We start from the raw sequence: 14,701 nt of genomic DNA, 5'->3' as shown, positions 1-14,701 counted from the left end.
ATGGATTTAAATGGGATTAAAGAAGATTTTTCTTATTCAGCTGCTATGAAAATCTGCTTGAAAGGTAATGCAACTTAACCTAGGCATTCATGTAAAATCAATTTATGGCACTGTTTCTACTAGCTTTTGATGATAACTTACTCAATTAATAGATCACTCGTAATCTTCTTGTACGTACGTTTCGCTTTACATTATGCATTTACTTTTTAGATGATCTAATAAAGAAAATCACGATAGGTAGTAGTTACAGGTTTACGGGCATAATCGTAAATGCAATCTCTACTTTTAATAAGAAGTTATTGTTAGAACCGATGTTTGAGGTAACAATGCTAATTATAACATGATAGATAGCATAACCAGTCTCAGGATATTTTAGATTTCAAACATTATACAACATTAAGGAAAATAGAAGAACATCAAAGTAACTCATATAGATTCTGAAATGTTTTATTTCCTTAAATTTACAGGCTGTACAGGTTAGAAGTGTTCAAAGATACGAAAATTTACCAATTTGAGTCACTTCTTTCATGTAAACTGTCTCAGTATGGTATTTTTAAAACTTAGTATAACAATTAGATATTTGCTTTGTTAGGTTTGTAACAAAACTGTATCAGTACCTCCGCGTACTTTGTGTGACCCTTATTCAAATATCTGGAAACTTCAAAAAGGTAATGAGGATTGTTATGCTGTATGCCGTTCAGAAATCAGATTTCAACAATTTGTGTTTTTCCTCCAGTATTATTTTACGTATTTTACATTAAAGGGGCAAATATTAATATTTAATTTATTTGCCGGTTGACTGAACCTAAACTGTTTGTAAATCGCTATACATTTTAGAATATAACAATTCACCATGGAGGTTATCTGCTAAACTGTCCTTGGACTTTGGAGGTAGGAGGTTAATTAAACATACTAACTGAGCTATATGCGTACGGATGATTACGGCGTATAACGAAACCTGCATTGTCAATTACTCCAAAGTCGATGTCGCGCCAAGTGGAAGTTACTTCTTGTTAAAGCTCGGAATATTGCTCAGTATAGTTGCAAGCAGAAGTGATCACCGCTGGTCTAAAAATATTTCTTACAGTAAAACAAAATTACACATTTTAACTGTCAGTGAAAATTCTTTGGCCATTGAGAGACTTTTTAAACTTGGGAGTCTACTTGGTGAGAGGTGAGTGCCGCAATTTTCTATAGCTTTCATACATTGTGGCCATATCATATATGAGTAGTCATGATATATATACACCTGTAGACAGTTGAATTGAGGGGCTAGATTCGCTGCAAGCCCTGATCTTTGTATCTAGCTAATAGATTGTATGCAACAAAGATCCCTTAAAAAAACTGTATAAGCAAATTTTATTTTTTAGTATAGAAAATGGTGTAAATAAAGATCAATAGTCGATATTATTGATAATTACGTATACGAATAATTACATCATTTTATAATAGAATTGTCTGGTCTAAATACTAACGTTCAGGAATATAAAATAAAATAAAAGACATGTTGTACCAAGCATACTTTGTAACATCTTTATATAGCTGAAACCAAATTTAGTTGAATGGAAAGTATTTACGGTAACACCTGCCTAGATATCTTACACAGTAAAGTTAAAAAACTGCAGTGTACTTCATTTTGACCACAGTAATTGTTAGATAACACACATTATCCTTATATAAAATGAAAATAAATGGCTAATGTAACAAAACCTTCCCTATTAGAGCAGTTTATAAGACAACCAATACAGAGCTAATTGCAGATTTTTCCACCACCTGGCATAATCATCATAATCACTGGGTCTACGGTAAATACGCATAACGCATGTCCCGGTACTATAATTTTATTGCCATACTCGAAATTTTATTAGCAGACTATGCGTATCTTATAAAATTACTAAATATTGTAAGTTTTATGTCATTCTTAGGGGCTGGCGCACTTGCATTAGCAGATTCAGGTATTTGCTTGATATATGACTTAAACTTTCAAAGAAAGGAAGACAAAGAAGCCTTATGGAAAGGTAAATCATATCAAGCAGCTAAATAAGTTCTAGAGCGTATCATACATATAAAATTCTTTCTTCAAACTTTGGCTGTGTAATTTAAGTGTCCAAAAAGTAATACTGAGGTTTAGCAATTTTAAAACTACATAGTATTTCGAATCGAGCTTGTTATCTGCACAATTTTCAGAAATTTATATTATTTAGTGATGGAAGATTCATCAATCGCTGTCGAGATTCCACGAAAGTATAAAGGAGAATGTCTTACTGATAAGCAAACACACATTCTTTACCCTTTAGCTTGCACAGTTTGGTCTAGTTCAGCAAATGTAAGAAGCAAAATTTTAGAAACTTTGACTAATCAATAAACTATCTAAACGGTATTCAAATACGTATACCGCATTAAATGCGTATGCAAGTTTCGATATTTTTATGATGTTCTGTACTATAATTTCCGTAGAGATTAATTGGAATATCAGAATCCTTAGTCAGGTAGGTCAATCTTTATTCTCATAACCAGTTAGGAATTTGTAGCCTAACACTGTTTTGTTTCGTATACTTTCAACACCGCTGACTATATATACCGCAATCACGATGGCACTGCAAGTTCCAGCGATGAAGATCACGTCTACTTACTCAGATTTACTTCACTTTTAGGCAATTTAATCTTGTAATTCCGGTCAACGATTCTATATGTGAGGGGTCAAAAAGTGTAAGAATTGATCTAGCAAATAATGTCGTTACTTCAAACAACTCCTGTGAGCAATTCAGACTTAAGTCGATCGATTACAATACGGTAATGCATACGACGGTAAAGTTGTGGATGCTAATATAATAGCCTTAGCTAAAGTATAGCGTATTGAATATGGAATGATGACGCATATTACAGCTTCTATATCATAGTTATGTTAATATTTCGTAAAAGTGGATTATGTCTATGTTTTGCGAACCTGATTGTTAGTGTTACATAAAAAAAATAATAAAGTAAATTACATTCACCGTAGTGCAAATAAAAGGCGGACTATTTCTATCACAATATTTACGAATTAAGACTTTTCCTGATCGATTCGTAATACATTTTGTAATAGCTTATTAATTTAGCATCAGAATTTGAAGTTCAATTCCCTAATGATGCAAGAGCGTTGGTTGAGCAGTATATCCTCGCAAGACGTCAATCTCTGTTTGATTGCCAATTAAACTTAACGTTCCCGTTAAATGCAATTAACACCGTGTGGGTACTATGTTGATTACAGTATATTGTAAAGTTTGATATAATATCTCTTACTATATATCACCAGATTTAGTTTTGATAAAATATTTTATTTAATTCCTAGATTACGTTTTGTCGTGTTATGATAACTTAATATACTTTAAATAAGATATTTTTAAATTTTCAGATGCAATTTGGCTGTCGCTCACGCAAAGCTGTGTCTCAGAAAAATAGTATGTAATCTGTATATGAATACTTAGTTTTGGGATTTTACAGTTAGTTTGTTCTAATGGTCATATTCTTGAGAGATCTTATTAAATTCATCAATTATACTGTAATTGATGACGGTAAGGTTTGCAAAGAGGACGTTATATTAGCCATATGGCTAAATGAAGAGACCATCTTATCGATGTATGGTAAGCATTTAAGTTATTATTATTCTGCTTCTTGCCCTATATCAGAAAGCAACTATAATAATACAATCAATACAAACATGAACTTTGTGTACCGTAATCACAAGCAACGTGCGACTTGTTAGGATTCTCATAACCTGCATAACGCATATTATTTAGGACAATCAGATTTGATGTTATCTAGCAACTGTTATACTACAACTAATACGATAGTCGATACGGTAGGTTTCATCAGCTGTGATATATTGATTAAGTTAGTTTTCTATTTAAATTAACCAAATATGTTAGCCAGCGAAATGCGTACTAATTTTACTACACCTTTACAGCAAGAAATTTGGCTTCAACAGTTTAGCGTTCACCTATCAACCTTTTTGGCTAATTTCAATTCATGAATTATTCATCAATAAAGGCAACTTATTTTTCAATTTGTTAGAAGAGTTGATTAAAAATCACATAGACTACTAGAAAGCAGGTCTCTTTCCAATGGTCCATAGAAGTTGTAGCAATCACACTAGTGGTCAAAAGTTCACTACTTAAATCTGCAAGTTCATATTGTACTAAATACGCGAAATGGCCAATGTAAATTAATTAGCAATGACCTAAAAAGTTATAACATGATCTAGTAATATTTAAACCACGATCTTTCCATAAATTCGCCTGAGCTGCTGTTTAATGGTGTAATACTTTTATCGTTTACAGTAATGAATACACAAGTTTTACACCAGTCGTAATACATGTTGTAGAAGAAATAAGCGGACTTACAACACATCATAATATATGCACACGCAAAAATTAATAATATATCAAATGTGTGCGTTATAATCGATTAAATGTAAATAAAAGTATCTGATGAAAGGGTAAGCCTGCTTCTATATGAGTTCAATATATGAAACCAATTCTTGAAAATGTACTTCAAATCCATAATAGCAATATTATTCTACTCTTCAGCTTCATTGTCCCAATCATCAGATCCCGAATCTGTGACATCTTCTCCATTGTCTTCGCTTTCGCTTTCTGTTTCCGATTCCAAATCACTCACTTCAGCTATGTGAGATTCTTTTGGTGCTTCAACATTAATCTACGTATTATGATAGCGAAAAGCAGCCAATTTTACCTAAATTTTCTTTGAGTAACATTTGTCTACTTTATGCTGCAGTTAATAATTTATTTAACAAACCGTATGATAAACACGTTTATCGACATCTAAGTAACAATCGGATCGAACAACAACGCAAAATCCATAAGAACCAATATTTGGCGGTGCTGGAAATTGAAATGTAAGCTAATTATGTGAGAAAGAAGGCATTAGAATTTTACAAAGAGATAGGAAATGGAGAATAATTGATTACCGAAAAATAATCTAGTTAAATAGCGCTAGAAGAATCAAATACAATACCACCTGTTGAATTAAACAAAATTTATGTCTAACCTCCTTGGTATCGACGAGATCGTCAACAAATGAAAAGGTCCTTTCTGTTAAAAACTGGCTATGTTTTTTGTCCGCGAGATAGACAAACCATGATTCTCGTCTTTCCTGCAAGTGGCATTTTATACTGTCATTTAAAAATGATCACTTTCGATCAGCTATAAGATATCGCTAAAGCTTTATAATTGATATAAATACCTCAGGAAAATATGGACAATGAACTAACGGACTAGTAGGGACCGTATCGCCATATAAATATTCTTTGTGTCGCTTCTCCATTTTTACTTCCCACTCATCCTTACCATTAGCTACAACATCGTCATCATCAGAATTATATTCAGCATCACTTTTATTCTCTTCTTCATCATCAGCATTATCATTTTCACTCTCTTCATCCTGTACTGTAGAAATTTCTTCGACTTTTTTCGTAATTTTCTTTTGAGCCGGTTTCTTCCCTTTCTGAAATTTCTGAGATTTCTTATTTTTGCCTTGCTTTTTTCGAGAATTATGATTTTGCATAGGAGCATTACGGTCCTTCTTTTCATTCTATTTTGTTGAAAGGTATAAAAAAAAATGTAACAGAAGTGCATTGTCACGTTATTACTAAAATTCACAAATTTTGGGGTAAAAAGTTAGCGTGAAATCGTACTTCATCATCTGGACCAATATTTTCAATTTCTTCTGATAGACTCTTTTCCTTATTTGCTTCATGAAATAACTCCTGTAAAACAATTGTTTGATATCGTGTAACTACTACAGCAGTTTACAATTAAGTACGTCATCTACCGTATTTTGTAATTATCAGCTACCTTCTCGTAAGAGCTTCGAGTAATCGATACTTGACAGGTAATTACTGAGTTAGTAGTGATGACAGTAGAGTCGATGTTTTCTCCTAAAACTGTATTATACTTCAGTTATCAATAAGAAGCTTTCATGAATGAATTAGGACAACTTAAAAATTTGGTGAACCTTTCGTATCGACAGTTATACTCAAGTATGGTAAATTGGCACAAAATTTCATTGCGTCGTTGTAATCTTGGTCAGTCAGAGTTCTCAATAAAGATCTGAAAAGCAAAAAATTAATGTAGAAATTTAATATTACATTCAGTAAGAATAATAAAAGGTGTTTGAATAAATACCTTCGATCTTCAGCAGGTAATGCAACCAGATCGGTAATAGTTCTTATACTTCTCTATTTTATAGAGTATCACCCGTTAGTTTTTCGCCCTAATATTACATAACTACGAGTATATACAAGTATATTGTAACATTTTGTAATTATAACACCTTCTTGGTTTGAAAATGCCTCAGCATCTCACGTTTCAAGTGAGGTATCTGTAACATGGGATGTAAATCTCCCCATGTACATTGAATAAGGCATTGACTTAATTTAAGGATATTTTCAATGGACGAAAAGACATTTCGAACTTGTCCTTCTAGAAATATATTAAAAAATTAATTGGTATTTGATAATACTAATTAGATAAAATATGATAAATTTTAACTTACGCTGATACAATAGTACTAAGTGAATAAAGCAGCACGATTTGATCAATTCACGAATGAGAAGAGGGCACTTCTTAAGAACATATTCTAAATCTTAGAGACAAATATCATATTGCATTTAACGATAAAACAGATTAACTACCTAATTATATGAATAAAGTTGAAGGTGAGACGAATACCATTTTTTAAATTTTTGCTCGGAAGTTCCATTTTTTGCATATGTGCGAGTAATAATGCACGGGTTTTTACAGAATATGGTGCTCCCAATAGCTGTTCTTTACACCCGATCTTTACTTCAGAACCAAGTTTACTGACAAGCTATAAAGGATAGAGTTCCCTCGTTTAAATTTAAAGTAAATCTGAGAAGAATACGCACGAAATAGTTTTTAAACTAACCTTAGATAAATCTTCATTATCTGATTCTCTCTCTTTAATATCCGGATTCATTTTTCCACAGAATTCAAAAGCTGCACTCAAAACCATTAATGCACCTAAGAAGTACGAAGTAGCCATAATTTTTAAAAGTAATCTAGATAGTTATTATATTTGCGATCACAAACAAGATATTAATTGACTTACGACTCGTTGCTAAGGTATGAGTTTTGTGAACTTGATACGTAAAAAGCTTTACTGTGTCACTATAAACCTTATCGCCTCCATATTTAACTGCACGCCTCCACCAAAAATACTATTAAATGTTTAAGCCATATATTATTAGAGTTTAATATTTACAATTGCCGAAAATAGATAACAATAGTTGTATTGGTTGTATTCAATTTAAACGAAAGAAAAAACTTTGAGGAGCTAACTATTACAACTGTTTACGTACCAAACCAACTGGAGGGAGACCAAGGAATACGATAAAATAGAAAGCAACAATCTGTAAAAAATTTAGGGAACACTCAATCATTTTTATGATTAATAGTTAGATTTATCACTAGCAAGTTAAAAGGTACTACCTACAAATAAAGAGATGAAAAATTACTACAGGAACCAATAAGTTTTTAATTTATCATAGTTTATGTGGTGTAGAGAAATTTAATGAAGTATTTACCATCCATGAATTGTTCTTTTCTACAATCCAAGATGGCAACGCGATACCAAACTTGATCTCTGATTACATATACGATTGAATAAAAGGGTCATTGAGAATACTCATCATCGAAAAGTTTGATCACACATAAAATTTCGTACAATATTTTCTATCAGCGTCATCAAATTGTTAAATTACCGCGAGGGCCATCGGGATCACCGAATTCTTCCCACATTTTACGAGATTCTTCGTTAGCTAGTCTAAAGGAGTCATGATAACATTGACGAAATATTGAAAGTTAGAATTAGTCTAGTTAAAATATCAGTATTATGCAAGCGATAATATCTGCATAAACTTACGCTTTGTACGCACGAGAAATCATAATAAATTTTTTTGGATCTCCACCTCTGTCAGGATGGTGAATTTTACTAAGTGTACGATAAGCTGCTCGAATTTGAGCTTGCATTGCACCCTAGGTTTGTAAAGAAAAAGCAAGAGGGCTTACATAAGTTCGTAGTGATGATATTGCAATTATACGAGTATGATAAGCCGAAACTTTAATATTTGATATCAATCGTTAAACACAATCAAGTACATTGATATCAGGTAAGGACAAAAAGCTAATAATACTGCCGTAGAAATTGTTTTACATTGCATAAAGATTGTTTAACCGACGCATGAGATTCAAAGAATAAATATCAAAATATAGTTACTAAATTGATATAACGTCTACGTATAACAAGAAATTTTATCACACTCAATAAGTTTTTAAAAATTGACTTTTAGAAGTCTCTTATATCAATCTAATGCTACTAAGATCGACCATGTAATATGTTAACCCAATGTCGATACAGTGGATCTTACTTCACTAATTTTTAGTATTTCATATGGATCGAATGCCACTGCCTCATTTTTCATTGACGACACTTTATAAACGATGATAGCAGCTATAATCCAGGCAATAACTAGTATTATATATCTAATGAAATGAAGGTCTTCATTAGAATATTTCGTAGGGAATATACATTGCGTCTATTTCAATAGCAGGGAATTCAATTGCAATAGTTTTCAACTTTGTATAGATTAGACTTACATTTTACGATTGGATTTTTTATGAGATGTTTTCTTCAAAAACGCACGTTTATCAATACATCCATGACATTGACAATCATTGCTGTCGTCTTGTGTACTATCTATCGTAGTCAATGAATCCATGATTAGTATTTATTAACATTTACAGATATAAACGTTATATCGTGAAAGATGTACATAAAACATGCTTTCGAGCTACTAATTTAATAAAACGCGTATAGTATTATCATATTAATAAGGTTTGACTAATTATATTAGTAAAGAAAGCCGTAAGTCGGTAAGGGTTGGGGTTAGGTAACCTAAGAGTGGTTTATCATAGAAGATGCAAGATAGATACTACTACATCTAGAAGTGAAGAATCATGAAGGTGTTTTCAATCCAGGGACGTATTAATCTTATTCAATTGAGAAGATCAATTAGTAACGGGAAAGCATTATCTAGTAACACTGTAGTACAAATGAAAGAGAGTCTACGATGAAAGTAGATACATGCGGTCAGCAAAGGCTATATGTAGAAACGATGAATTCAAAAAAAACTAGCCCTAGATTTGTCCGAAATAACACATATTGGTATATCCATGGATTACTAAATTACTATAGTATATCATGCTGATCCATTGAATAGCGGAATACTGCAGTCGATACACGCGTATAATATTCTACTCGTATAAGGTCGATTGGAAGTGTGGTTGTTAATGGTTAGTATACTATGGGTCGTTAAAGTAGGTTTGGCGATAAAATGAAAGTGAATATCATGTGAAATGTACGTATCGATCAACCCTTATAATATTAGTAAACCTACGAATTCATGATTCGTTGTATCTACAATCGTACTAATGCATGGATTATGATGATGTCAGGAACGATACACCTAGTTATTGAAGATAAAATTATTTGTCGATATCAGAATACTGTCAGATGTACGCTACAGTGAGCACTTTCTAAGCCATGATGGTCATGATAGCGTACGAAAGATCCAAGAACGTTGTACATCTTGTGTAATAACAGTATATATGTTACGATCAATTCCGGGAATCGGTTATTTCCTGGGAATGATCCAATACCTTGGTCATGAACATATTATATACTGTATTAATACAATCCAAGCATAGAAACATATAGTCTATCAGCATGATTGATCTCCTGTAGAATATACCGTATATCAGAGTAGTCAATCCATGTCATTCAGAATATGAATGTAGCGTAGTGTTTCTTTATAATTTCAAGTTTGACAGGATTTGAATTATTTTTTTGATAGCGGACTGTAATACTGTACAATGTAAGTTTTAAATCTTCAACAAAGTATAGCTTTATCAATAGAAAGAGCTACTATACAGCTTAAGTCGATATACTCCAATGATCATGGCTACTATAGCAAGTATTCATTCTACTCGTTGAGTAAATGCAATTTATCGTTTGATTACTACAGTAGCATCCACTACAGTATTGTCAAATTGAAATCAACCAGTAGAAATTTTTATGTAAGACATTTATTTCAAGTGTCCATGCAAAGAATGATATTATGGTGACTACTAAAGGAATTGAATGTCGATCTGTTCTAGTATACACGATCTTCTTCCATTGGATTTTAAGAAGAAAGTATAATTATATCATTGAATGAATTACTACAGTTGGGTTTCATTCTTGTAACTGTATGGATTGAATATGTCAACTTAGTAATACAATCCATGTGTATGGCAATGGACTTATAACTCATAAAATGACTATCCTTTAGTACAAGAAATGGCTATGTTAGCCAGTAAAACTGAAAGTAAAATATTTGTTGACCATATTCAATCGTAATCCAATGAGAAATGCAGTCGTCCATTATGATGAGAATTCATGAATAACGGGTACTGTACTTTGTTGACGGCATGTAGTCTACTTACAAGTACATCGGACATAAAACATACTGTGTACCCATGTCCAACTGTATCCTCGATGGCAAGTTGATGCCAAATTGAAATGAGAAATACTACTATTGATTCCTATTACTCAGTATTTGAACTGATTGATTGATTGATTGAATATCATTTTCCACCTGTGAGTAGTTAGCATAGCATCCATCCAAGCATGTGTAATGATACCATGCAAGAATGATGGTAGTATGGCAAGGGGAGTCATTATGAAATGCAATCTTACCTTTCTTTTCCTTCTTAGGGCGGTAATAATATGTCAAGGGGATTAATATCATTAAATAGAAGGAAGTTGCAAAGTAATAGAACGTATTGCCACTTTCATCGTAAGTAAATTTTGCGCCTGCCATGTTGGAACAGTTGATGGGACGCTAAGACAGAGGAAGACACGCTTGGCACAGACAGTACGGAACGGAACAGATCGGTCCGGTCCGATACGGTACAGTATAGCGCTCGTCTTTGTACACTGTACCACGACCTTGGCAAATGACGCGTCATACTGATAGGACACATGGGGAACCTGCTGCAAATGCCTATCCCAACATTTTGGCAGGTCATTTTACTAGACGCTACGACTGCCATTGTACACTCTACTGTGCAAAACCAACCTAGCCGCAACGGCGTACTGTACACTGGTCAGTAGTACAGTTGACCCGTCAAAACAGTCGGCCTACACATCGCTCGCTAGTCTAGTCAAGTCAGTCGCTCTCCCTCTTCCTTCTTTCCAGTAGTCCAGGACTGTCTTTAGGCCAACTATTTGACTACGTTATTGAACAAGTCGTCCCGTAGGTAGTCTCTCCTACAGTATGTGACAGTGTACTGTACTTACAGCTTCTGGACTACAGTTTGCTGAGTACGGTACAGTACAGTGTTTAGTCCTTAGATTACAATGGAAAGTACTGTAAAATACAGTGTACAGTACTTCTTCTACGGTGAAAAGTACTGTTAGACACAGTGTAAAGTATTGTGATCTACAGTGTAAAGTGCTGTAGACCACTTTACTGTGCACTTCTGTTGTGGTGTACGTCATACTGTAGTCTGCTTTATTCGCAGCGCACGAGGGGTCTCCCTCTTCTACGTCTACCGTACGCATTCCCCTCTACGGCTGTCTGTCTGTAGCTGTCCTTTTCTGTAGTCAATGCTTGACGCAAAGCACTGACACACATGAGTGTAGTTCGCCAAGACAGAAATCATGGCCTCGGCAATTCATTGGATATCCATTGGCATCTTTTATGCAACATTGAACTCTTTCGTCATCGCTGAAGAGCTTTATAAAATTGAAGGGAAAGTTTCTCCGTGCAAGTGTACTGCATTGGTATGGGACATGCTTCAGGACTACAGTACAATGAGTACAATACTGTACAGTTCAGCACTGTACTGTACACTGTACACTGTACACTGTGTACTGTACAGTAAACGTACGCAAAAGTACGCAATATTCGTCCGTCCACTGTTATCTGTCTGTAGCTGCCCTTTTCTGTAGTCAATACTTGACGCAAAGCACCGACACATGAGTGTAATTGGCCAAGACAGAAATCATGGCGACGGCAATTCGTTGGATATCCATTGGCATCTTTTATGCAACATTGAACTCTTTCGTCATCGCTGAAGAGCTTTATAAAATTGAAGGGAAAATTTCTCCATGCAAGTATACTGCATTGGTACGGGACATGCTTGTGGACTACAGTACAGTACACTGAGTACAGACTGTACAGTACAGCACTGTACTGTACACTGTGTACAGTAAACGTACGCAAAAGTACGCAATGTTCATCCGTCCTTTGCTGTCTGTCTGTAGCTTCCCTTTTCTGTAGTCAATACTTGTGTAGTTGGCCAAGACAGAAATCATGGCGACGGCAATTCGTTGGATATCCATTGGCATCTTTTATGTAATATTGAACTCTTTCGTCATCGCTGAAGAGCTTTATAAAATTGAAGGGAAAGTTTCTCTACCTAATGAACGCCAACTAGAATGGACAACGCGTACAAAAATATTAGTTGATGGAACCAAATTGATCGGCTTCCTGCAATACGATGGCTCTTTCACCGTTCATAATGTTCCTGCTGGTTCACATATTGTTCATGTGGCATCACCCAATTACTATTTCGAGCCAGTAAGAGTTGATATTAGTCGTAGTAAAGGCAAAATTAGAGCTCGAAAAGTCAACTATTTACAACCATCGCAAGTATCAATCCTTCCTTATCCTCTAAAATTACGTGCTAAAGAGCCGATGCAATTCTTCGAGCAACGCCAATCATGGAAAATGGCCGATATATTATATAATCCTATGGTCATTATGATGGTCTTGCCTTTATTACTTGTTGTTGTCTTACCCAAATTACTATCAACCAATGATCCAGAAGTACAGAAAGAACTTCAAAACATGAATGTCTTACAACAATCGAAAGACCTACCAGAGATGTCCACATTTTTTCAATGGATGTTTCCCGAAGGGAAAAAAGGCAAAATCACTAAAAAAGCAATCAGCAAGAGGCGATAATGTTACCCTGATCCACCGCTACTCCTACTCAACCGATGGACAATGAATGGATCACTTAATGATTGAACTTTTTGTCAAATGAATATGCCCTATACCACCATATCCAGCTGTTGTATATGTACTAACGATTATAGTGATTGTCAATGTTAAAATACATACAGTACAGTATGTCTATCAATTTCACCATCAACTCGCAATAGGCTGCGGCCTTGATTGCCAACATTGTACAGTAATATACCTACAACTCATTGTCAAATACAGCGTCTCCTTTCTTATCTGCACCTTGAACTTTTTCATGTCAAAGTTTTAAGCATAGCTTTATCACAATCGTTTACAATTATCAGCATAAACACAAATGTCAATTCTGTTTTATTTATTCAAATTGTAGTGTACAATTGGTGTAGTGATACCTGACTTGATTTACAGTCAAAATTGCCTAATGATCTCACAGTTGATCATCCATTTTGCATTTCCAACTTCATAAATTTAATTATGTAATAAATAGATAAAATTCGAATAGGCAAACTTAGTATCAAGCTATATTGATTCTCCACCTTGAAGGATTGTTGAAAAGCCGATTTTCCAATAGCAAGTAACTTTACAAACGTTCAAGAATGCCCAAATTCAGTTGCTGTATTGTAGAAATAACTATCATACTAGGGATAGCTGGCAAGAAATTAGGTGATTGTAACTACCTACAATCTATCTGAAAAACACTAGCTAGTACAATATGTATACCCATTTATAAAGACTTTTTTAATACCTAAATTTATATGCTATTTTGTAGTAGAACGATCACATTACATGGCAACGGAATGCTAACTAGGAATAGCTAGCAAGAAATTCAGTGACTGTAATTACCTACAATCTACCTTGAAAAAACACTAGCTAGCACAACAGGCATACTTTTGTAAGGATTTGCATAATGCCCGAATTTCTAAGTTGTTCTGTAGATACAACTGTCATATTACGCAGTAACGGAATACTGACTAGGAATAGCTGGCAAGAAATTCAGTCACTGTAATTACCTATAAACTACCTTAAAAAAAAACACCAACTAGAACAACAAACACGCATTCGTAAGCCTTATATAACATAAGAATCAACTTATAGTTATGATGACTAGTGGACATTATTTCCTCCTACTCATAATATTCGTATCTCGGCTTTGAAGTGATAGTGTCATCTTAAAAATTAGATTTTGTATCACTTACCAGTTATAAAAGTTTGTCACAAGGACAAAATATTTTATTCAGAAGAAAAAAACCATTTCAAATTCTTAATTAAACAGAAATTGTTCCCTAAATGAACTACTTTACGTAACTATCGTTACGTGTCATTGAATTAAATTCATTAAAGACACTAATCGAAACAATATATTAAACATCCTGAAATAGCAAAAGCGAAACAAGCGTTCTTTCCAAATCAAATATCGCAATTAGATATTAAACTTAGAATTGACTTAAATAAGCATAATTTTAAACCACTGTAAAAAAACTTAATCACAGAGAATGGACCAAAGATGATTAATCCGCAGCAAATTCAAGAACTTGATTGTCTATCTGCAAAAAACTAATCGAATCTCATGTTCAGAATTTTACAGTTAGC

General features: G+C 33.9%; 3 protein-coding genes across 3 annotated transcripts; 2 read left to right on the top strand and 1 right to left on the bottom strand.

Annotated features, from left to right (window-relative positions):
- On the top strand, positions 1–4,012 carry TRIADDRAFT_56582 (uncharacterized protein; the record flags this gene model as incomplete). Its single annotated transcript, XM_002112905.1, has 13 exons — positions 1–64; positions 211–320; positions 593–668; positions 838–891; positions 982–1,174; positions 1,723–1,805; positions 1,926–2,018; positions 2,205–2,326; positions 2,458–2,489; positions 3,395–3,440; positions 3,560–3,623; positions 3,780–3,841; positions 3,947–4,012. The coding sequence occupies 13 exons, from the start codon at positions 1–3 to the stop codon at positions 4,010–4,012; spliced, it is 1,065 nt and encodes a 354-aa protein (XP_002112941.1).
- A 545-nt stretch (positions 4,013–4,557) lies between these two features.
- TRIADDRAFT_56581 (uncharacterized protein) lies at positions 4,558–10,942 on the bottom strand (the record flags this gene model as incomplete). Its single annotated transcript, XM_002112463.1, has 18 exons — positions 4,558–4,698; positions 4,798–4,902; positions 5,050–5,154; positions 5,245–5,592; positions 5,696–5,799; positions 6,016–6,110; positions 6,186–6,238; positions 6,334–6,482; positions 6,732–6,870; positions 6,949–7,043; positions 7,132–7,240; positions 7,382–7,432; positions 7,607–7,665; positions 7,784–7,845; positions 7,945–8,057; positions 8,450–8,564; positions 8,679–8,778; positions 10,819–10,942. 18 exons carry the CDS (start codon positions 10,940–10,942, stop codon positions 4,558–4,560), a joined length of 2,067 nt encoding a protein of 688 aa, XP_002112499.1.
- A 1,575-nt stretch (positions 10,943–12,517) lies between these two features.
- On the top strand, positions 12,518–13,060 carry TRIADDRAFT_6313 (uncharacterized protein; the record flags this gene model as incomplete). The annotated part of the gene is made up of 1 exon (XM_002112904.1): positions 12,518–13,060. A coding segment is annotated over one exon (543 nt), but the record flags the coding sequence as incomplete, so codon positions are not given.
- Between the last annotated feature and the right edge of the window lie 1,641 nt (positions 13,061–14,701).

The sequence above is a fragment of the Trichoplax adhaerens genome, genomic scaffold (genome assembly GCF_000150275.1).
Source record: "Trichoplax adhaerens TRIADscaffold_5 genomic scaffold, whole genome shotgun sequence".
NCBI lineage: Eukaryota > Metazoa > Placozoa > Uniplacotomia > Trichoplacea > Trichoplacidae > Trichoplax > Trichoplax adhaerens.
Note: the sequence above shows the minus strand (reverse complement) of the source record. Positions and strands in the feature narration are given on the sequence as shown.